At 44.4% G+C, this 25,297-nt stretch overlaps 1 protein-coding gene across 4 annotated transcripts in view; it reads right to left on the bottom strand.

Annotated features, from left to right (window-relative positions):
• Mtr (5-methyltetrahydrofolate-homocysteine methyltransferase) overlaps window positions 1–25,297 on the bottom strand; it is an 88,265-nt gene that overhangs the window by 4,737 nt on the left and 58,231 nt on the right. For all 4 annotated transcript variants that reach the window (XM_087591588.1, XM_087591587.1, XM_087591589.1 and 1 more), the window contains 12 exon segments: window positions 24,498–24,605; window positions 23,521–23,621; window positions 16,120–16,187; window positions 15,555–15,675; window positions 11,586–11,667; window positions 10,361–10,459; window positions 9,233–9,308; window positions 6,609–6,764; window positions 5,007–5,203; window positions 2,247–2,447; window positions 1,382–1,574; window positions 63–175 (listed from right to left, as the gene is read on the bottom strand). In XM_087591588.1, coding sequence (XP_087447714.1) covers window positions 63–175; window positions 1,382–1,574; window positions 2,247–2,447; window positions 5,007–5,203; window positions 6,609–6,764; window positions 9,233–9,308; window positions 10,361–10,459; window positions 11,586–11,667; window positions 15,555–15,675; window positions 16,120–16,187; window positions 23,521–23,621; window positions 24,498–24,605 — 1,515 coding nt within the window.

Genomic DNA, 25,297 nt, shown 5'->3' with positions numbered 1-25,297 from the left:
ATGGGAAAATGGGTCTTACAGGTCCATCTAAAGACAGTTATGTAGAAAAGCCACATACTTACCTGATCTTTGGAAATTTTCCCCACAGCAAAATATTTGGACTTTACATTGGAGAAGTAGAGACCCGACACTGCTGAAGCAGGTGCCATTGCCAAGGATTCTGTCAACCTGATGCCTGAAGGGAAGCACAGGAAGGGATCAGTGCCTGGGCAGGGGACTAACCGACTCTGAATAGCAGCAAGTAAACTCATGCCTTCTTCTTCTTTTTTTTTTTTTTTTCTTCTTTTTTTTTTTTCCTTTTTTTCGGAGCTGGGGACTGAACCCAGGGCCTTGCGGTTGCTAGGCAAGCGCTCTACCTCTGAGCCAAATCCCCAACCCCAAACTCATGCCTTCTTACAATGACACAATAAGAAGCTCAGATCTCAAGGCCTAGCAAAGTCTTGCCAAGTGGAAACCAAATTCAGGACATGCATGTTACACCCAGTGGGAGCAAGCCTGGAGGACTTTCACCCTTTCCCCAGCTACCTGTGATCAGTGTTAGAGGCTCCGATTTGTCCCTAAGTCTGAGCCTTCTCAGGCAGGACTGCTAACCCTGGGAGTGATAGAACTGCCCACACTCCCCACTGACTGTGAAGTCAGTGCCTGCAGGAATGAAGAATGAGCCCACAAAAGCACTGAGGAGAAGGTGTCCTCGGGACTGTTAATACTTCCTTCCTCTGATACGGATTCAACCTCACCAGCTTGGACAGCTAACTTTGATGAACTCCACTGGGTCTGTGATTCAACCTGAGTCCTCTCAACTGCATAAGCTATGCAGTAAGGGTGGGATAACACACAGCTGCAGAACAATGACTGATGCTACCCTGAACAAGGACAGGGTACTGTCTCAAGATAGCACAAGTAAACTTTAAGTTTTCAACTCTGAGACTCAATCCACACAGAGAACGTGCAATGGAATGATGACTGCAGAAGAGCATGGACATTAGTAACAAGTGCAGGAAGTCGAGAAGGAGCTATGGGAGGCTGGCAGCTTCCCAGTCTAGAGCCCAGAAAGAGTCATCAGCAAGCAGTGTAGGCCTAGGCAGGCAGAACACTCCACTGACAGGACAAACTATTGTACCAAGCATAGAAAACTGGGACAGGAAAGGCAGGGGGAAGAAAAGAGAACACAGTAAATGCCATCCAGGATGGGGCAGGAGTAAATAGTTTACACTGCTAAGTTAGTAAAATGCAATTTAGAAGTAAAATGCCAGAACAGATCCACGTGAGAAAGAATGGGATGAATTCTTCCACTTCACAAAACTTTTAACTGCATACATATGTCTTTGGTAAGTGCATGCTCTCAATGAGCGAGGACAGGAGCTCAGTGTCTCCCACACACCTGTGGCCTGCTCGATGTTGGCCAGCCTCCACATGGTGAGCTTCTCGGTATGGTCAGGCTGGCTGGGGTAACCAGGAGCTGGCCGGATGCCCTCATAGCGGAGTTTGCGCAAGTCTGTGACACCCAACTGCTCACTCCCACAGTAAGCCCAGAGTTCTCTGCGCACTCTCTCGTGGAGCTCCTCTGCAAAGGCCTGTGAACACAAGAGAGAGAGGTGTGCAACCAATAAAGCTACCTGTGGCCTCTGGCCGTGCATCACAGTAACCCAGAACTCCTTTCCACACCTGGCCATAGTCAGGAAGAACTTGGCACTTTCATTAGGGGCTCAGTCTGGGTTCTAAGCTATCATAGTTAGCAATCTGAGAATTCCAAGCTATTTTTCTGAAGTCAACAGGAACACAGCTTCACCAGAAGAGCACTAGAACCACAGAGCTATATTCTCCATGAAATTTTTTCACTGAGAAGAAAGGGGACAAGACCTCCCACAGTCTGGTTGCCCCACCGCACATGCAGCAAGATAGCTCAACAAAAGTTGCCAACACTAAGGAGAAGGACTCTGAAGAAGAAATCGGACTTTAATTCTGGAGGTTATCAATAAATAATAATTAAAGGAAGACTAATTAGGAGGTGAGGTCAAAACTCCAGGGGCAACAACCAATGCAGCAATGAAGGTTTCTCTTTGCTCATGGTACATGAGTGGCTTTTGGGAGATACAGGGTTTTAAAATGTAAGTCACGTTAAAGCCAGCAGCAACTGACTCAAGTAAAAGAGAGAGATTCTAATGGCTGCTAGGTTTTCTGACATTGTCGTGGGAGCTCCAACATTTAGACTCTGCCTCGGCACCCAGTATCTGCCAGTGCCTTACCTCCGCCAGCCTGTCCCCCAGGGCCTTCACCATGATGCTGCTGTAGTCATCGCCATCATCCTCATAGGCCTTACTCAGCTCTTCAACCCCAAAGCAGGCCACAGCAAACAGACCCAAGTAGTCACGGACACCAGAATGCAGAGGAGCAACGAAGTCTGAGAGGCAGTGGTAGGGGTCTGTACTGGAGGAGTCCTTCTCAGCCTTAAAATCCAAGCATTGGGCAGAGAAGCCATTAGCATGGCCATGGCACCAGCATGCGGTAAAAACTATGAATCTAAGTCTCAGGACACAGGGGTGTGCCTGCTCATTCAGCTCCACGCCGGCACGCAGAACAATGTCTGGCACACAGTGAGTAAACAGTAAATATTAGCTGAATAAACGAGATGCTACTATGGTTTGAGTGTGCTCATACACAGCCATGTGGGGCACAAAGACCTGCAGTGTATGAGGTGGAGCCGTCATGACGTGCTTAGCGTCTTTCTCTCAGGATGAGCCGGCACTCGCTAGAGTTCACCCTTCTTTCCTCAGTGCCATGTGCTTCTCCCCTCTTCTGACTTACGCCATGTTACAAAGCAGCACATGGTTCTCAATAGATGTGGCTGCCTGATCTTAGACTTCTTAACATCCAGAACAATGAACGATAAACAGCTTTCTTTGTAAAGCTCCAGTCTTAACTCCACTATTTCTACTGTATTCCATTCTACAACAGAAAATAGACTAAGACACAAATGAAACGAGATTTTTATAGATATATGACATAATGTAGCATTATGTAATCAGGAAAGTTGCTCAATTACCCCCGACCAAACACTTCGGAATACCTGTAGGCACTGTTTTCAATTCAGAGCAGGTTTGAAATGGGCCTGATAAAGGCATGGCCTTCTGTGTGCATCAGCAAAGCAGTAAAGACCCTGTAGCCCAGGTGTCTACTGTCTTATTCTCAGCTGCTATGACGCTCCCTAACAAGGCCTTACACATACACAGTCAATTAACAGTTAATAGCTGCTAACCAGTATTTCCTAAGTACTTGATTGTTCTTTACAGGGTACTAATTTAACTCTCAGAATCCCATGAAAAGCGACCCACAAGCTCCATTTCACAGGCAAGAAACCTAAGACATAAAGTTTGACCCCAGAGGCTCAGCCGATGGCAGGATCCAGGAATTGACACCACTGCTCTGTCAGTTCTTAGAGACAAATGCTCCTAGATATAGGCTATTGCTCTATACTGACCAATTAATCATGTAGCCCACCCAGAACCTTCTATGCCATTCGACAGACATGAGGGCAAATGCAGCCTGACCCGGGGCAGAGAAGAGCAAGTGGCTGCAGGTGGAAATACATCTGATAAAAACACACAGAGTGCCCCAGAGCTCTGGGACAGAGGTGAATGGAGAGTCCATTTTCCAGTGGTACACTACTGTTGTTCTGTGATTTCAAAAAAATAAAGTAAAATAAAAAAGCAAGAGAGGGACACAAAGCCACTCTGCAGCACAAGACAGACAGGTCACTGGTCCCACTGTGCCTTAGAGAAGATGGCAAGCAGAGCCACTCGGAACAAAAGGCTCCCACCGAGTAATGAGGGCTTAGCTACAATTTCTCTGTACCTATCCAAGCACGCAATATGCATCCATGGTCCAACTCCCCCTCTAAGGACTACACAAAGGGTGAACTGAGAATCCATTGTAGCAGATGCCCTTATGCAGCGTGTCCAGACTCCCCGACACAACAGTATTTGGTTCACTCTGAAAATAAAAGGACAGCAGAGGACACCCAAGGACTGGAGGATGAAAGAAGGGGTCTCTGGCCTCAGCTATAGCAGTCAAAGGGAAGCTCCTGGTTACCTAGCCAGGGCCAGAGCACAGCACTGGAACTGCTTGCTCTATCCTGTGGTGTCTGCACCTGAGCACATAGAGCAAAGCTTTAATTGTCCTCACATAACTCCTTATGGTATTAAGGGCCAAATTTAATCAGAATGCCATCTGATGTTACTACTAAAACCCTGTCATTATGAACTATATTATGATGAAAGGCAATATTACCAATTTTAAATAAAAAATGTTATTTACTACAAATTATTAAATTCTAGCTGCACTTCTTAACTGAGACAACTGTGTGTATAGCACTTAAAAGTCCTTGCATGGTGCCTGCATGTTTAAAGGTGAGGCCGAAAAAACAAACAAAAAAGCCCCAGAAGCTGTGAGCTGCAGACAGGTTACAAGAGAGTAGAGGCAGGAAGCACTAAGTGTGCTTGCCTCTGTGTACAAAGCTCACTGGGGTCCTTCCTCTGTGAGACAGGGACATAAGCTGCCTGACGACAGCACTGTGCGACAGTTACAGTACGGCTGTCTCACTCCCTCTTTAGTGGATATTAGTTCCCACCAGGCTTCCCTTGGAGGCAGTAAGCCACACAGCAGTCTTGAACAGCATACTCAGATGAAAAGCAATTGTTGGATAAAGTAGTCGCCCCCTAGTTTCAAGACATAAGGGACTGAAAGACCGAGAACATGAGTGTGTGACAGCTGGGCTAGCAGTACTACTGTCCATCTATCTGCAGACACTACCGTGAACCCCACACCTATGCTGGTGCCTTCTCTCCATCCTCACCAATGCCGCAGACTCAGGCCTCTGGAGGGCCGTTTGGATGATGGTACAGATAAATAAGAGGCTCAGAGTTCTTATTTAATTCCCACCAACGCTTGGTATAGTTTCCAAACCTGAAAGTCAAAGCAGAGTACTCACTGTCCACCACACTGCGTACCTGCTGCCTCAGTCCATAGAAGGTGGCTATGGGCTCGGCGGCCTGGGGCACCGCCCCCTCTGCATACAGGTGGATGTCATCTTGGACGCTCTGTGCTGGCCAGAATCCAACCACACCCCTGGCCCGGAGTTTCTTTCGACTGATCAGTATGCTCAGCATGTTCTGAGCATCCTCATATACCTTTCTGGCTTCTTCACCTATTCAATTACATAGTAAGATTTATTTAAGATGCCAATAGTAATCTGCAAATAGCAATTCATTTCCTTCCCCACAAAGACTGTCGGGCTTGCCATGGGCACAACCTGAAGCAGAGCATAGAGTAGATAGTGGGTCCATGAAATGAACCCCCACAGTGCACTGTCTCTAGCTCAGTATTTTCCCATTTAGCAGAATTCAGAAGCTAAATCAATGGCACCTCTCGTCAGAAAGAGTGCAAGAACTCATGTTCCACATACAACCCCATTAACTTCCCAGTGATATTTGGGGACGAGACAGGGTGAACAGTGACATGTGGCCCAAGTCCTCTTAAATGGTGTTGGTGCTGTACCTGGAAGGTTTCAGCACCTGCCATGGTAGGCGCCCTCCTACCTGGTATCCTAGCTCTGGGACACACTCCTTCAGTTCCCATCAGCTCTCAGTGGGCAACACTGTGCTGCCCTACCTGTGTGAAGTGCGGTCCTACAGTCCCCTCATAGCTTGCCTGTGGTGGCACAAGGACAGTACAGTAAGAAGCCCCTGCCTAATCCACCAACTTCCCGTAAGTACTTGGGAATCAGCCTCCATGTCCAGGACCCTCTAGAAGCCTAAGTGTTGGCTTCCAGGGCTCTCTCCATCGAATCTCATGGTTCGTCAGGATAACTCCTCCCATTCTGCTCTGCTCTTCATGCTGTGAGTCCATGCCTCTAGGTACTGGGTTGGGGTGAGCTACACATGACCACTGAGGGGAAAACTTACTGATGTATTCACTTCTCTACTTTATCACATCAGGTCTCCCTCCTTCCTTGAGTGTTCTGGGTACAATGAAATCTGCAATTCTCCACCTGGGCACTTGTATTCAAAGCTTCTCACTTTCCTTCTGTTTGAAATATCCTTTATTTTTTTTCTGGTTCTTATCCCTAGACCCAGCCCCATGGAATCTTCAATAACATCTCAAGTACCACCACCTCCAGGAAGCCCACTCCAATCTCCTGTCAGAAGCTGGCCCCTCTTCTTATGTGGGTAGCATTCCAGGCTGAACCCAGTGCAAGAGTCCAGCAGCATCAGCCCAGCACAGACCTAGTACTTACTGCCAGCTCCACCGTAGTGAGTCAGGCACTAAATCATAGGACATTGCCTTTTTTGCTTGCCTCTCTGCCAAGCAGAGACCAGTGTGTAACTGATGTCAGTAAGTACATTTATTTAAAGAATATGTTAATAAAAGGCCAAATTTACCTGACATAATAAGGGCAAGCAAACAATGAAATGTTCATGTGAAAGCTGAGTGGGTGAGTAATATGGAAGCAGCTATAGCCTGTACACACTGGACACTTAGTGCATGCTCTCAAACCACTCTCAGAGTCCCAATGCTACATCCTGAATACCAGGCAGGAAGGACTCACTAACCTACTGCTTTGTCATTGAATATCTTGGGAAATCCTCGGTTCGGGTACTTGCCGCGGAGCTGCCAGACATCAAAGAAAGGCTTCCAGTCAATGTAGTCCACCAGCTTTTGCAGGTTGTAGTCTTCAAAGACCTGGGTCCCAATAAACGTGGGCTTCACTGGAGGAAGGAGGCACAGCTGTCAACGGCACACCAGCTGGGACGGCACTCACGCTGACACACACTGAGGTGTACTTCCCTGCTCCTCACTCTGCAGCTTACTCCCACACCTGCTTCCCTCCTGTCACCCGTAGGAGTTGTCTTACCAAGAGCAGCACTTTAATTTACTGGGGAGAAGGAATTTTCCCATGTAGCTAACTGACTGCTGGAAACTTCCCTCAACCCTTCTAGCCCCATGTCCAAGAGAAAAGGAAGCCGTGAGTTCATCCCTGAGTATACAGATGGTCAGAGTGTTAAAGACCACTGCAGGAGGGCTTGTGTAGAACACTACTGACAACCAATAGCCTTGTCTTCATTTGCATTATCTCTCTCTCTCTCTCTCTCTCTCTCTCTCTCTCTCTCTCTCTCTCTCACACACACCCACACACACACACACACACACACACACAGAGTGTAAGGGACATATACTGAAACAAGGTCCCAAAACCAAACTGTGGCTAATCTGCAGGGGAGGGACAAATACGAGACTGCCACTACAAATAAATACCTGATTTAAAAAAAAGACAGTCCTAAGTCACTTCTTAGATTAGGCAATGGAAGTAGAGGGGTATTCTGAAACTGTCCTTTACATCCAAGTCTGAAATACATCATAATATGCATGATTCTGGGGCCTCTAGAGGCAGACTGTGCTCCAGTGATTTCAGGACACCAAGGACACAATGCCACATGGACACTGGGCCAGAGGCCAAGGCACCAGTGCTACTGCCAAGTCTGCGTGCCCATGTCTCCCTGTGACGAGGAATCCGAGGACTGGCTGTTCCACTGTTAGCAGCTGCTCAAAAGAACACCAGCCTCTCAGGAGCAAGGGGAGAGCAGAGGAGCTCTTGACTGGAATCTGCCCTCCTGCACCGTAGTGGCTCTGCCCCATCTGTTCTGCCATCCTCCTATGATCCAGGGCTGCCCCTCTTTTTTGACCACCATTGTGCAGCTTTGTTTGCTAACGAAGTCTCCATAGTCCTCTTAGGAGAGACTGAAGAGAGACCTCTGACACCCCAGACAAAGAGGCCTCTTCTTAGAGGCAGGCAGTGACTTGCAGCTGTGGAGTTGCTGAGGGCAGGGGCAGGGCTACTCTTGAACAGGCTTCAGGCCCAGAATCTTAGGGTTGCTTCAGGCTCTGCTTCCAGAGGCCTGGAGAGAAAGCTCCCCTTTCTCACAGGTTCCACTTCCTACAGCACCTGAGGACAACTGGGATATCCTCAAAACATGGACCCCGTATCCTACAGGCAGTAGGGTAGATGGAGCCTAGTGATGTTAAAAAGGCAACCCTTGTAGTATCTCCACCACTACCAGGCACCACAGCCCTTCTGGGGATCATTTCTAGCAAAATGTATTTTGGATCCACAACTTGCCCCGATCGATACCTCTAGACCAACCTTTAGAGTAAAAGATAAACAGTGAACAAACAGCCACGGCATGGACTCTGCTGTAGTGACTTCTACTCCTTCAAAGGTTTTCACATTGGTACCTAATTTTATCCTTTCAACATTTCCCCCTTTACACACCAGAGCTTGTCAGATGCAGAAACAAACCCTCAAGGTCACACAGTGAATCAGAGCCAGGAGCCAAGTAGGGATAAGCACTCGGGCCTCCAGCTCCCAGTCTGTCTCTTTCCACTAAACCACACCGAAGCCAGCAGGAATGAAATTGGAACTGAGCACACCTACATTTCCAACTTAATCTCTCAACTCTGCTGAGCATGTGTAGAACACAGATGTCATGAGCACTGAAAGCTGATTTCAGACATTACCTTGAAAATACGGATTCCACTAACAGAACCCCTTTTCACCCTGTCTTGGTTTTGCATTTGTATCTCATGTCTCTCTGAGCCTGTCAAAACATCTTACGCATATAATTCCCTTGTGAACACCTAGGTGAGGTAAGAAAAGTATCTAGAAGTAAAACGGGAGGAAACCACATAACGGAAATTAAAAGGGAAGCACCCGGAGACAGAACAGAACGTGAACAGGGGCCCAGCCCTGCTACAGAGCTCTTCAAGACCTGTGAGTGCAAAGCCATTTCGCAGTTCAGACATTCCGAGCCAGCCCTCTGTCCTGCTCGCAACTCAGGTCAGTAGAGGAGGCGACTCAAGCACAGCCCAGGCTACAGAAGAGAAACCCAGGAACAGAACCCTGACAACCAGTCTAGTTCCTATCTGAAATTCCAGCTCCTTCAGTTAAAATGGAACAGTAACCATGCTTGTTAGAGTCATCCAAAGGATGCAGTAAGATAAGGGGAATCCACCTCACTCAGTAGGTCTCCTGTCCCCTTCCTTTCCATCCACAGGGTGGCTCATTCTTACACACAACCGAGAGTTTCTCCCTGCAGGTTCCTTCATAGGTAAGAACTGCAAACGCGTCCTAGACACTGTCAGTTACCACACTTAGCTGTATCCAGCAGCAGCCACAGACCTGGGTGAGGTTCAGACAGCCAATCAATGTGGAAACTGTGTTTTCTGGCTTGACTTAGGGGTAAGTATTTTCTCTCCTGTTGAAGAAAATAGTTATTTAGTCAGAATCTCTTAGCTTTTCGATGTCTACAATGAAAACATAACCAAGAAAGCCAATATAGAAGTTTTTACAAACAAGACAAATAACCAAATGAATAGAACCAAACCCTTTCGAAGGAAAATCCCTACCCTTTCCCATCCACTATGGCTTCGTGCTGCCCTAGAATAGGAGGCAGTAAAGAGGGGCATGCATTTACTAGCTTCACCTTGTGGTTCTAAGGCTAACCCTGAGCCCTGACCAGCTTTCTCAGAACATGAGGAATCTTGGTTAGCTGCCCCACCATAACTACCCTGAGGACCAGACCAGGGTAGACCCAGGGAACCGTCAGCTATAGGCAAATGAAAGGAGAGTGGGAAGAAGGCATCAGCAGCACCTGGGGCTGCTGTGCGTGCTCTCATTTACATTCCTAGCAACTCTAATGCCCCACATAAAGATGTGAGGCGGACCACCATGACTTCAAGAGGGTAATTATGGAGTTCCTGAAGCCTACAAGGGACCATTTTTGGCACATTATTCTGAATGGAGAAAAGTCTGGACCAGTAAGGAGAGGAGAGGTTTGTGAGTGCCTGGTTAATGCTCTACTTAATCCCACTTCCCCTCAGGAATGAGTCTGAGAATACCACTTTGGAATGATCTGGCTCTCTTTTGGGGATGCCAATAAGCTCATGCTTTACTCTTTCTCATAGGCCTGGTGTCTGGCATAGAGCCTACTAAGGGCTCAATACAGAAAAAATAATTCCCAAGTGTTCTGAGACATCGGCTTGCTATTTAGCAGGCTGGCCTCGAACTCATGATCCTCTTGCCCCTATCTAAGTGCTGGGATACAAGCAGGTCACACCCTACTTAAAATTCATTAGAACAACCAAAAATAAACAGCAACAACAAACCAAATCAGGAATTTAGATGCCAAAGAACTCAGATCTGAACTAGAAAACAGACCTTTCTCAAAGGACTTCTAAAAACAGTCAATAAAGCCCATGAAAAATCACGGATCACTGTGCTCTAAAATGACCTGCTTTTATCACTTACTTTGAGAGACTCGTAGTGGTCCTGTCTAATATCTTCATACTCTTCCAGTATTTCTTCAAAGTAGTCATCTTTCAGATTTTCATCTAACAGCTGAGAACACTAAAATGCAAGATAAAATTCAAAAACCAGGAGGCAGCAAAGGAAGATAAAACACCACCGAGGCCAGGGAGGTGGGTCAACAAAGATGCTTGCTACCAGGCTTGACCACCTCACTTCAATCCCTAGGACCCATGGTAGGAGAAGAGAACTAGTTCCTACAAGTTGACTGACCTCCATATACACTATGACACTGTGTTACCACGTCCACCCCATCCCCCAGAGAAACCTCGTGATACACTCAACTCAGTATAATAGTGATTACTATAAAACTCCATACAAATAAATAGACAGATCTGAAATTTTTCCTTTCAGAAGACAGCTCAGAAACGGTGGTCACTGTCATCCAATCGCATGATATTCCTAGAGTCTCCCAGATTACCAGGTCCTTCAGTAGATTTCTTCTTCAGAAATCTCTGTTGTCCAATCATGCTCTTTCATTGAAAACTACAAACGTGATTAAGGACAGAGGGGGCTGCTTAGCTCTTTTCTATCTTACGCTGAGTTTCTAGGTGAATAACTTGGAAACTGAAGGACCATGTGGTCTCTCAGATGTCTCCCAGGTGTTGTGGCCTATTATTCAGCAAACACATGAGAATGACAATAGGGATTTACTAGAGGACAAGAGAAAAACACCTGAGCAAGGTTTTTGTTAACTTCATTTAGAAAACTGCCTATTATTCTGGGTTTTAAATATCTGGTGACTGTTCTGACTTCAGGTTAAGTCAGCTGGCCCTAGCAATTTCTTATATCCAAAACAAGGTCATTTTAAAACCCCTACATTCCAGTTAATTTTAGCAATAGTCAAGGAAATCTCCTCATATTTGTAAATTAAAGGCATCTGTCAGCCTGGTCAGATGTCCAAGGGCGGGCATCTAGGTGCCGTCCTTTAGCCGCTGCTCACTTCTGTCAGCATCGCTGACAGCACATCATGTGCTCACACAGGGCTCACTTCCAGCACGGCAAACACTGTGGCAGCACACCAGGAACTCTAAACTGCTCCTGCACATTTCTTTAATAAAACTGGCCAAAACAAAATGGATCTTGGGTGATAGATACCTTAGCTCTTAATGCTTTCTTTGTTCTCTTTACAGCACATTTAAAATAAAAGGAAGGCTCCCACACTCACCACCACCACACTCTTGGATGCATCTAGAACATGGATTACAGGCGCACTGTACCGTGGTGCTATTTTAACTGCTGTGTGGGTTCTGAAAATAAGGGTCAAGAAGAAATGCATATCCATCAGTGCTGACAGCTCCGTGCTCAGACAACTCGTGCTCAGAACCATTAGAGATAATATGTTTCTACAGTATTTTCAAGAGCAACTTCAAGGTATTAGAAGCATTGCACTTCAAATTTCCCTTACAAACTAAGAATGACTTTTCCCATCCTGAGATGGAAAAACGGTGAAATGATAGGAATTGATAGGCCTAGGTTCCAAGGGAGTCTGACAAAACAAGAAAGGTTTGTTCGTAGTTATCTGCCAACAAGGAATGAGTCCCACCCAGGCCTGCTTGAGCAGAGAGAGGAACCCGAGGTCAAGGTTCTTCCTCCAAAAGAGCTGGGAGACCAGCCAGCACCCTGGGGAAGCAGGAACCAGTCAGAAGACCCAGAACACAGATCTGACTGCTGCCTCCTCTTTGAGAGAGACAGCCATACCACTGGCTTCAACCCTACCTTCTAATTGTAAAAAGAAACTTCAAAACTGAAAGTCAACAAAAAATAAAATAGAAAGCGGCTAGAGATATAGCTGAGCAATGTAACTCTTGTTACAATGTAGAAAGCCCTAGGTTCAATCAATGCCTGGTATCACAAAAGTGAATCAATTAAAGCACAGAAGTAACACAATATTGCAAGTTTAATCAGCCCCAAGTTTCTACTGCCAAACTTTAACATATAGATACTAGGAAGAACAACCTTTAATTTTTAAATATCACAATAAACATGTTTAAAACATATTGTGCTGACTGTGAGGTACTTAGAGCAATAGTGTAGGGCTATGTATAGGCAATTTCATTTAAAAACATACAAAACCCAAGTGAGAACTGGAAACACACATGGCCTCCCTCCAGTGAAGATGATGAAGACAAATGGCTTACAGAAGCTCCCACCACGTGTTTCCTGCTGTTTGCTTCTCCCAAATCAGGTATTTTCATATTCTTTCCCCCAGCCAAAGTATACTATCATCTCTTACCTCACTCATATCATGGCCTAGTCTAGAATCTTTTACTTCATATCATGGCCTAGTCTAGAATTACAGGATTTTTATGTAAATGATGCATGGCTAGTGCTTTAACAAGTCTGGTGAGATGGCTCAGCCAGTAAATGTGCTTACTGTACAACCCTGACAACCTAAATTCAATCCCTGGAACGTAAAGGCACCTGCTGAGCATGGTAATAAATACAAGCCTTTGGACCACGAAGAGAAACCCTTGTTTCCCAAGTTGTCTGACCTCTACATGCACACCATGGCACAGGCACACTCAAGAAAACCAGCTCCACAAGGCTGTCCTCTGATTCCCCCTCCCTCTCCCTCTCCCTCTCCTTCTGCCTCTCCCCACCCTCCTCCCCTTCCTCCCTTCTCCCCCCTTCCCTCTCCCTCTCCTTCTTCCTCTCCATCTCTCCTCCCCTTCCTCCCTTCTTCCTCCTCCCTCCTCCCTCTCCCTCCCCCACCACACACATAGAATTTTTTAGAAAGGAGGAAAAAAATAAAGATAGAGAAATCAAGATTAAATCGGAAGTAAGAACAGCCCTAAAATTCTAAGCTTCTCTATGGAAAGCTTATGGTTAGTGCAAACGGGAAGATAAAATTACTTATCTTACTTCTGAGCAACTAAACACACACACACACACACACTCACTCAGAAAATTTTCTCTACAGTAGAGCAATGTGACTTGGTTAAATTTTCAAAGAAAAAGTAATTGCAAAACCTACTTTGCAGTAATTGGCTATACATTAGTTAAATTTAACAGCTGACTTTCAGAATATATATCCTTGTGAAGTTCTGCCCATAAAAAGGCCAGATTTCCTTTTGTGATACTGCATGACCCATACTGCGAACGGAATAATAATTGGTTTTCTTGTCTATAAATGCAGGTTTAAAAGGGACACTCCAAGTATATTCCCACCCATCTCTGACCCCTAACCTTCACTGGAGGGTTATACCTTGACCTTGAATGTCTCAGAAGCACAGGTCTGTCTGGTTCATGCTACTACTGAAAAAGTCTTATCACCCTCAGAAATCTGTCTCCTGAAACCATACAAATCCTGAGCTGTCATCTGGCAAAAGACGAGTCACTGAACCCTCAATTACCTGAGGAGAAGCAACCAGGGTCTCAGGAGGGCTTTTTTCTTTTGTCTGATGGCTCTTGTAATAAAAAGGACCACATAGCAAATTTCTGATCTTAATGAAGCAAACTGTGATATATTATTAGCATGAACCAGGGTCCCAGGTAGACAACAGATTTGTTATATTACATAACCACAACTTCTTAAAGTCTTCACTCTGACAATAATCCACAGGTCCTCTTGCCACTTTCCACCTAAGCAAAAGACCAGGTTAATTTCATAAAGCTCAAGTTATGGGCCAGGCCTGGAGGTCCAGATAGACCGACTGTCCAACTACTTGGAAGCTGAGACAGAGGACTGCAAATTCAAGGCCAGCCTGGGCTAGAGTGAGTTCAAGACTAGGCAATTCAGTGAGACCCTGTCTCAAAGTAAAAACGACAAGATTTTAAGTAAAGTGTGGGCTGGGGACATAGCATAGCCTGTGAGAGAGATCTTGAGTAGCAAGTACAAGGTCCTAGGTATAGATTCCAGAACCAAAAGAAAACAAACTCAAATCCTCTTTATCAATGTTCGACCAGATCCTGTAAGAATAATTCAGCCACTCTGCTAGTAAGAACTCCAGTTTTGTTAACATCAGCAACAATGGCAGAGCTGTCAAGTCACCGCGGTATGAAAAGTAATCAACAGGTAAAGACATAAATATTCTGCTACTTGTGGGAACTCTCCATTCACACTACAAATAACATGATGGCGAATTCTGTGTGCGAGCTGGGGTATGCCACACTATGCAGTTTGGTACTGCATGCAGTCCACATGTTTTTTAGATGTAATAGACACTTAAATCTGTAGACACAGTAGATTACCCTCTGTAATGGATTAACCTCTGCAATAAGCTAAAAAACTTCAGAGAAATATCAAGCAGTCTCATTAACCCTGCCTCTTGTACAAAGAACTTCTGCCTGAAGACTGCAATAGCAGCCCTTGTCTGATACTGCAGCCTACAGATTCCAGACCTTCCAGCCCTACAACCACACAAGCCAATTCCTAAAAATAAATCTGTCACTCTGTGAGGAGTTCTAGAATCTTACGACCAGACTAGAATTTCATTTTTGCACTAAACAAACAAACAAACTTCACACTGTGGGACTACCCAGTTCAACCGGGACCACCCTGCAAACCAAGTATCTGTGATGTAAGAAATGCTACAGAAGCCCGGCATTCTCACTATGACCACGATCCCAGGAAGAACTTGAGTTAAACACTGCCTATGTGAGTCAATGTGAACATTCTCCTCTTTATGTCTTTTATCCTAGTTTCCCCCAAGTCCTCCACCCGACTTCTTCATTTTCACTAGTCTGTCTCCAAATTCTTACAAGGTTTGAGCATCTTCAAGGGAACTTACAATTACTTAGCCAGACTCCTGCTCAGAGCATGCAGAAGTGCAAGTCCCAGCTTTCTGAAAAATAACAAACCAAAAGAACACCACCGTTTTGCTATTCAGTCTGAGTTCAAGAGAGTTCAGAGTACATTATAATTCTTAAGGTGAGAAGGAAGACTAAAGAAAAGATAACTGCAAGAAGACAGAATCCAAAACATGGTAAGGGGAGGGAATCACAAAGGAGTTTCCCGGTTTGCAGAAGGCTCCAGAAGCCTTCTGATACTTCTCCAAAGGGGAATGGGAAGTTTGTGCAACAAGGAGACTGCATGCTAAGCAAAGGGAGAAGAACTACAAACTTCAACACTGGCCTAAAACACTGGCACAGAAGAGAATCCAACGCGGGCACAGAGCCGTTCACGCTGGCTTACCTTGAAGTGGTTGCTCCTCCTATCAACAATGGAATCTTTATAGCCAACCTCTCCATTTCCTTGGCAACAAAAATCATTTCATCCAAGGATGGCGTGATGAGTCCTGACAAGCCAATTATATCTATTGTCAAGAGAGAAAGAAAAACTGGCCAGTGAGAATGAAAAAGAGAGAAAATGAAGTAAGACACTCTTAAATGTTATACTGAAGATCAGAAAACCTAACATGTCAACTTCTAATTCTAGGAATTTACTATTTGTGTAACTTAAATTTGTAGTAATGAATTTGTAACACATTTAGGAAGCCACACAATAAAAATCATCTCTACTTCATAATTATCTCAGGCTTGATCATAAAAACAACTATACAACTGTTTTCCTCTAAGAAGCGGGCCCAGTCCACTGCTAGAGCTAAGAGGAGGCCCACAGATGCTCGCTCACCTCCTTCAAGCCCCAATAGCTCTCACTGGAGCCTGCTGCTCCATCCCCACAGACCCCACAAGGGCTGCGCTTGCCCATTCCCGACACTGACTCTCGGGAGAGCGATGCTGAGTGCTGTGCGCAGTACCTGCTTTGTGGTCCAGAGCAGCTTGAAGTATCTTATCACAGGGAGTCATGACTCCTAAATCAATAACTCTGAGGCGAGAAACGAGATGGGAGAAAATTAACAAGCGTCCATGAGAGACAACGCTGAACTAAACATTTTAATTTCATTCACCAAATGCTGCTCTCATGTAAAATAAAACCACACTATCAAAGATCATCCATAGTAGCTTTTATTAAGGGGGAATAATATTCTATTGTGTGAATACACTACATGCTATGGTTGAGATTTGAACTCTCCCTCCAAAGGCCAGGGTACTGAAGGGTTGTTTTCCAGGAGGGCATTTTTATTTACTGTTCTACTTGTGTTTTGAAGCAGGACCCTCTTTTTCATAGGTATTATGAGACTTTTACCTTACATTTCCCATCATGGTGTGCTGTGCAGCCACAGGACCAAAAAACAACAGAGACAACAAGGGGCTGCAATTTCTAAAATTTTAAGCTGAAATAAACTTTTCTTACAGTGACAGAGAACTGACGGACCCACTGCATACATTTTCCCATTCATCTGTAGGCAGACACTGGGTGGTTTCCACTACGTTATGACTGCTGAGTGGCACTCTAAACCAATTCTGTGTCACAAGTACTACTCACAATACTCCTCCAGACCCATTTTAATGAAAAAGGGAATCGGATAAGGCAAGGTCCCATCACTCAGTTACTCAGCAATAAAGTTGGGAAATGAATCGGAAACTAACAGAAAATCCACTACCTTATCTATTCAGGTCAAAAATTGTGCTGGTGGGGAGGATGAACAGGAAGAAGTCACTGCACATACAGAGCAACTGTTGGGCAGAAGGAAGGAAGAAAGAGTGACTCAGAGACATCACCGAGAGGTCAGCAAGGCTCAAACAGAAAGACGACTCTGGGTGAGCAAGCACCGAGACACGCCAGGGAACAGGGTCTAGAGAAATGGTTCAGCAGTTAAAAAGTACTTGCTACTCTTGCAGAGAGAGGATCATAGTTCAAATCCCAGCACCATAATGTGATAGCATGACTCAAAACCTCTATAACTTCAGCTCTGGGGAATTTAATGTCCTCTTTTGGTCTCCAAGGTCAGCCAAACACATACATATAAGTAAAAATAGTAACTCTTAAAAAAAAATCAGGGAAGAGAATGTCAAAGAATGTCAGAGAGGTACATATCCTAAAACTCATAGAAACAAGGAACATTCTGGAGATATTCTACCTATAAATCTTCCATGTTATGCTGAGAGAGTTCCCATTACATATATTTTTTAACTTAACCTTATCATACCTGTTAAATGATTTAAAAATTGGAGCATGTATTTTTCATTTATTTGTCAATAATTCTTAAAGAAAAAACCTGACTGGTGTGATAGTTCATCCCAGAACTCAAAAAGCTGAGGCAAAAGGACTGGCATGAATTGGAAGCCAGCCTTCGTCTAGCCAGTTCTGGGACCCTGCTTCAGAGCTGCACAGTAATACCTTGTCTTAAATGGACGTCTCTGGAATGTAACAGCAGTTGTGCACAGTGGGTGCTGAACACCGAGGTGGGAAGTGGCTTGCTTATCATTCCTATTGCATGCCCTCTTAGAGGAATGGACTTGTATCTCACTCCCATATTTCCTTTTATAAGAAGTTTGTTTTGTTTTTTAATTAACTAACACTATGGAACCTTCAACAAAAAGTGAGTCGATGTCAAGTTGACAAAAAGTACACTGGGCTCTGTTAGTATTAACCATAGCAAACAGACGCTGGAGGTGGAGATGTCCTCTGGAGCTACTGTCACTTTTTAACATACTGAAGAAAATCTAGTAACTAAAGAGCTTTTGTTTAAGATGACTAAGTAGACGCTGCTGCATATAAAACTAGGCAAAAGAGCAAACAGCTCTGAAGTCAAGACAAAAAAGGTAGGCACCTCAAAGCTGGTCCTTTACAACACTGTATTTCGTTTTGGACATTTTTGTTGTGAGCCAGCCTTTAATGGCTGAACCATCTCTGCATCCCGGTGTATGTTCTAAAATGTGATTAAAAGTCATCTGAACAATGACAAATAGCTTGCTCTCGCTGTTCCCTCCTACTTTATCTCGTTGCTTTCAGGTAACTTACATGCATGAGGAAAATCAAGGTCATTGCTGGGGTTAAACAGAAATAGGCAAGAAGGTTGTGGGGAAAGGACAGACTACACTACACACCAAAGCGACAGAGGGGCTGCTCCAAACAATGGAACCTCCACTTTTCAACTGAGCGCAGCTGAAAACTGGCCTGTATTTCTCAGAGACTGTGATTTCTCTGACAGAACAGGATCCTCGAAGCTCTCAGACTACACCCTAAAAAAAAGTCCTTGTAGACCAGGGCAAGAACTATGAGCTATGGAGGGGTAGGACTCATTCTAGTCAGATTCACTTTGAACCAGAAAAGTCAGGAGAAAAGCAGAGACTGGGTGGCTGCTACACAAATCCAGACCTCAAACCAGCAATGGTCTGGCCTAGTATAGCAGCAGTACAGGGGATAAGCAGGTCATATCCTGTAAACACTGTAAGAGAAACAACACCCAGGGGGTTGGTAAAACTGTTTTGAAACAGGGGTGAGTTGGGGAGATGGTCTTAAGATGATGACAACTAATTCTACTTTTAAAATATTAGTTTACAATTTCAATATAAATGGAACCCTTTAAGCACTTACATGAGCATGTATATCTGAAGCCCAGGAAGACAGATCGACATGAAGACACTGGGGTGTTACCAATGGTAGATTATACGGAGTTAAGACACTGGATAGATGATGTGGTTGATAGGCCTAACTACTGGGGGATTCCTGTACCCGTAGCACTAATGCTACCAGACACCTCCCCGGAAATGCAGGACTTGAGACCAAACCAACCCTTCTCCAGACGCAAGTCTCAAGACGCCCAGTGAGAAGAGACAGGAAAGGTTAAGACAGTTCTAGATAGAAGAGAAGCCCAAGGGCTGAGCCTGGAAAATGTTTGAGGACGCTCAGAAAAGAAGGAACCAGAAGAAGGGTGACAAGCAGTGGTCAGTGACACAGACTGGGAACCTTGAGCAAGGGGACGGGGAACGACATTAACCTGCAACTTCTGAACCTGTTTTTAGTACGCCTTGCTGGGAAATGACTGAAATATTTACAGTTTTCTACACGTAGTAAGTTCACGGCTTCACCAAGGCAGACACTTCCAGTCTGAGCACCAACCTCGCACCTCGGCTGCCCCACAGCATCTTCAAGGGCACACAAACGAATTTTGTGGCACACTTGAGAAACAGAAGCTCTGAGTTAGGGGCCTGCATGACAAGTGGTACAGCTGAGGCATTTCCAATGTGCCACAGAGACCATTAAAACCAAACAAAAACTAGAAGCATCTCAGGGGATACTGCAGATACATTTTGAAGAAAAAAAAAAAGTTAGCATTACCAGCTAGATATAGGGAAGAGAAACCAAGGCAGATCCTAAATCATGATGGTTCAGGACCATGACCGGCTAGAACCCACAAGTTTCCACCCCCCACCATTCTCTCTCACTTCTGCTTGTTTCCCGCCACTCAGCCTCATCCTTTGCTACTCCTTGCTCACTTTAAGTGGGAAATACCCCATGTCTCAAGTTCAAGGCCACCCTGGAAAACACAGTAAGACTTATGTGGAGATAGAAAGAGGAGGAGGGAAGAAAGTTGTGAAAAGTGTTAATGTTACAATGTTCTTCCTAAGTGTTTAGGACAGAGCCCTCAGAGCTGGTGAGATGGCTCTGTGGGGAAAGGTATTTGCCATTAAACCTGACATCTCGAGTTGAATCCCTGGAACTTGAATGGTGGGCATAACCAGTCCCTGAGATGTTGTCATTGACTTCCACAAGCACTTATGTGTGTATACACATACACACACTGTTTTAAAAGTGTAAAAACGGGGGGGGGGTTGTTGATTTAGGTATGCATTGTTCTAGGGATTTAAATTTGAAAAAAAAAGTTACAGAACATGAGTTACTAATGGTATCCAGTGCTACTTTAAATTACAAAGAATTTAGAAAATAAAGAGGAAAACTAGTTCTTTTCCTATTCAGAACAATCATAAAGAAAAGCAAAAGTGTGCATATACCCAAGATGACTTAAGCCTCCATCCACGAATAAACTGGTAAAGAAAATGCAGTAGTGACATGGAGTGAGATACTACTCGGGCATAAAAAGAATGAACGCTATCATTTTCAGGAAAGCGGAACTGGTGGTCACTACGTTAAGTAAAACAATCCAGATACAGAAATACGATCTCTCACTCAAGTGAAGAAACTTGAGTTGACCTTGCAGTATGAGAAAGTTGAAGAGTAGTTAAGAGAGGTAAACAGGGTGAGGAGGAGGGGAATAAAGAGCTGGCTGCAGAAGGATGAGCTCTCGTGTGCCATAGCAGTGCAGGTCCCTCTGCACACAACCTACAGTGCATTAATTATGAAGAACCGGGAAGAGTGAGTCCTCTTCAGTAAGGATACACACGGCAACAATCGCTAGATCAGTATACATGTACACATGTGTTTTAATGTCATACTGTGCTTTGTAATTGTAACTTAGAATATATATTTCTTGTTAACTAAAAATAGAAAGAGGTAGGTGGAGGCGGGAAAGGGGAGAGGAAGGAGTACAAATGCTACCACTTCCAGACTGCTGTCCCTGCAATTCCCACAACCGACCACTAGATGGAAGCAGCCTACAGTCCAGCGCCCAGCTGTGAGGCCCTTTTTTTCTTTCCTTCCACGTGAGGTTAAGTTAAGCAGTACTCACAGGGTCTATTACTGCTGTTTCCCCCTTCTCTCCCTCCACCCCATCCTAAATTTGGATCATTTGAGGTCAGAATATCTATCCTAAATCTGGGCCATAACTTCTGGTGGCAGCCTATATGAAAGGACACGGAAGAAGGAAGCTGTGCTTGCCCAGGCTGGCCTGGAACTCACTCTGCTGATCCACCCACCTCTACATGAAGTGGGATCTAAAGCTGTGGGATTAAATACATGCACCAGCATACCTAGCCCATTTTTACTTTTAAAAACTAAATTCTTGAAAGGCCTTTCTTCAAAATATGACAAGTGAAAGACCTCTATATTACTCATAACACCATGAGGTCCTGAGGAGAGACTAGATTACCATTAGCTACCCTTTCTCTGCCAAGTGGCAGATTTTCTTATATAACTAGTGTAGGATGATGTCATACAGGTGAAGGCAGGTACAAGATAGAATGAGGCCTGTCACTGGACAAGAAGGAAAGATGGGCGGGAGAAAAAGTTTGCAGGGGGGAAAAAGGAGACTGGAGGAGGAAGCCACGGAGAGAACATGGAGGCTGATGTTGAGATTCTACTCTGCACCTTTACAGGTTGTTATGAATGTTCTTAAGGGATGGATGTGTACAGGGCTTTGTATGCTTAGGTGGGCAATTGTATCTTATCAATTGGATCAGAGGTTATTGTGTTGTGTGTTCTTTCTTGTGGTGAATTAAGTTTAAGAGAGTGTGTGGCGGCTGGGACACTAAGCCACCACGGAATTAGATGTATATTTCTGGCATGGTGGCAGCCTGCCTTGGGGACTGGATGGGTAGAGAAATTGTTGCCAGACTCAGGGAGAGGCCTTCGGCAGTGTGATATGGGATGGAGCAGAGCGGGTGAGAGGCTTTGCTGACTGAGATGAAGATATCTATCAGACATCTTGGGGCACTGTGGTACCGAATCTAGTCGGAATAAAAGACAGCATTTTATTTTTTATAATTTTACAATAACTAGTGTTAAATGGGGAAAGTATATAACTATCTTTTCTATAGTTGAGAGAGTCTATCTAAAAATTAACTGTCATGCAATCAATTATCTGATCAAAATAGTTCTGAATATTCCAACTTATTTCTCAATGGAAAATCTGAATATTAATGAGTCAATACATTTAAAGTAATGCAGGTCAAAATAATACTGGCAAGTAAGTGACAGCACAGAACAGAGGCTGATGCTTCATTTTAATGAACAGTAAGTAGATGGTAGAAACTACAGTCCTGATTTTCAAGACTAGGAAAGAAAGGTAGAAAGAGTGGCCATGGGAAAGCTGCCCTCCTGACACGGCCAGCCTCTGCCTTCCTGAGTGGAATCCAACCAGTGTTCCAGACAGAGACGGGTCAAGCGTTGAGAGGAGAGAGGCTAAGCAGCCTCACTACTAGCTGACAGCAGCAAACAGAACACAGGAGCCATAGCACCAGCAAGATCCTCCACCAGAGAAAAGGCACAGTGAAAAGCAGCCATGACTCCAAAGGACTGCTGACAGGACACTGGGACCAGGCCAGGGATTAGTGACTTTTCCATTGAAACATACTGTGAACCAGGGAAAATGTAAACTTAATAAAAACCATTAGCTTATCTGGAAGTAACATTGCTATGAATAATTATTTGTTACTGAGTTATAAAAAGGGAGTTTTACCTTCATGTATCATTCCAAATACTATGTCATCAACACTGTGATGGCTGACCTTGGTTGTCACTTGACTACACTTTGAAGTATCTAAAACCCTAGCAGCTGGGTATCATTGTGAGAGACTTTTCTTGGCTAGATCATTTGAGGTGAGAGATCTACCCTAAATCTAGATCATTTGAGGTCAGAAGATTCACCCTAAATCTGGCCATTCTTTCTCAGTAGCAGCCCACATAGAAGGACATTGAAGAAGGAAGTGTTAGCTTTCTGTCAACCTTCCCTCGCTCTACTTCTTTAAGATTCCAAAGTGGACTGGAAATTAGCAGCTCTTTAGGACTTCCCTGGAACTCTAACACCAGATTGTGACTTCAAATACATCCAGTCTCACTGACTGAATAACTACTGGATCCTGGCCTTACTGTCAGGAAACCATCACTGTTATACTATTTGGACTAAAGTCTAAATAATATTGATAATTAATAACTGCCTCTTTAATAAACTCATTACTGATATATAGACATATATTTATTCTGCCAGTTCTGTCCAATAAAGAACCCTAATCATCAAGAGACACAGAGGGCAGTTTGACAAGTAAAGACAAAGCCTTCCTAGAAAGTCTGTGTTACCAACTGTCCTAAGAGCCCTGGTCAGTTTGCTGAGTGGAAAAGGGTACAAGCTAGCCCTGAAAGCCTAACTACGTCCAACAGACTCTCAAGAAGGCTCCGGGCTGCCTGACCCCTAGAGATTACTTCCCATTCTCTATGTTCTTTAACAAATACATACTTAAGAGATATATAATTATGAACCTGCAAAAGAAAAGCTGTGTTCATAGCTGTAGAACCAAAAACCAAAACAAAAATCCCACCTCATTCATGGTTATACCTTACTCCAGCCCTCTCACCCAGTAAAATGTTTACATTCCTCTTTTAAACATGAAGGAATTGAAGAAGTGAGATCTCGACTTACCTGAAATTATTACAGCCCAGCACCACACCAACAATGTTCTTGCCAATGTCATGCACATCACCTTTAACAGTGGCCAGCACAATGGTGCCTTGGTAAGGGTCCTGCAAAGTGAGGCAAGCAGTTGAGTATGCGTTAGGGGTGGGGTCACCAGGAAAGACCATCTGGGTCTCAAGAGCCACAAGGGTGTTGGTAGAGGAATACCATAAGCACCTCAAAGATAAACTGGGGACCCAACGCTCTCTACTTGAAGCTCTGTGCCTCCCACAAATTCAAAGGAGGCCTCCCTAGCATGTTAGAACAGGGATTTCAACTGAGCTCATAGGTTCTAGCATGTGAAACAGAGTCAGCATCCTCATACAGAAACATTCGTACAGCAAAAGACCATATCTTAAACCCTGAAATTGCTGAGGTATTGCTGAGAGCTGGGGGGGGGGGGGGAATTGAGAGAGAGAGATTAGGTGACTGCAGATTACCTCAGATTTTGAAAGAGCCTAGTGCAGGGTGTATAAACATCTTTCTTTCCCTGGAACAATACATTTGTACAATGACAGCAACAAGAAAGTGATGGGAAGAAAAGGCATGCAGGCAAGCATCATCTCTCTAATTCAGCCAACCGCAAATTAAGATTAAGAATTTACAATTCTGGTGTCCAATGTTGTCTGAATTTCACAGAGTTCTAAATAAGTAAAAGGCTAACGGCTGATTCTGGTGATGTAGCCAGGATGAATGGGATCTACACGTAGTACAAGGGCACACCTAAAACATATTCAGGAAGGGCTTTCTAAAAGCAAACCTGCTTCCTCCAAACCTGACTCAGCAGGCAGAGTACCTGCTGCGATGGGCCTGAGTTCAATCCTCTGAGCTCACAAACAGGAGAACACCCTCATCAAAGCTTTACTGACGATGTTCCCAACCTCAGAAAAGCAAGTCTTTCAGGTTTGCTGAAAGAGGCCCCAGGCCTGGACTAAATGACTTGCCTCTTCTTCAACCGAACCATTAAGCACCCTGGCTTCTTCTCTTTCTTTTTCCATGAAAGGGATAAGGTGGCCAACAGCCTTCTTCATGACACGGGCTGACTTTATAACCTGGAAAAAAAGCAGAGTTGGGCACCATTAGCAAACCATCACATGACTGACAATGTTGGTCTCTTAAGAATGTCTGATTTGACGTTCCTGGATTTCTATAGTGAGAAATTTACCTTGTCTCTGAATTCAATGCATCTTTTAAGTTTCATGTTTCAGTACAATTCATCCCAGCATTCTATGAAGAGGATTTTAACTCACTTAAAACTGAGGTTTACGAAGAGGCCCTCTGAGCTTTTTACATACTTCAGAGCCCCGTAACTAGATGCTCATCCACGACTTGCTAAATGATAGTTTTAAGTACTTGCAATAATAAAGAATTATGCCTTTACTTAAAACATACTATTTAAAGCCCTAATATTTAAAAGAGTAACATTATTTTCAAAATATGCATTCTTAAAGATGACCACTGGCTTTTCAAGTCAAATATTAGTATTAATATTACATTTATCTTAGGTGGGCACTGAGGTAAGAGGTGGTATGGTGTCAATAGCCAGCTTTGACATCGAGGAGGTAAACTGAGGCAGGCAGCAGGTGGAGGTCAGTGCTGAGAGCAGTTGATGGGCAGTCCAGATACTGATAGGGGTTGCTTAAAATGGCAGCCAGTGATTAGAGAAATTACTCAGCAGATTTTTCTCTATGGGAACAAAGCTTAATTTACTGGGGCTGGCACTCCCTATAGCCAGTGAAAACTC

Source organism: Rattus norvegicus, chromosome 17, assembly GCF_021556685.1.
Source record: "Rattus norvegicus strain SHRSP/BbbUtx chromosome 17, alternate assembly SHRSP_T2T, whole genome shotgun sequence".
Classification (NCBI taxonomy): domain Eukaryota; kingdom Metazoa; phylum Chordata; class Mammalia; order Rodentia; family Muridae; genus Rattus; species Rattus norvegicus.
This window is presented reverse-complemented; position numbering and strand designations above follow the sequence as displayed.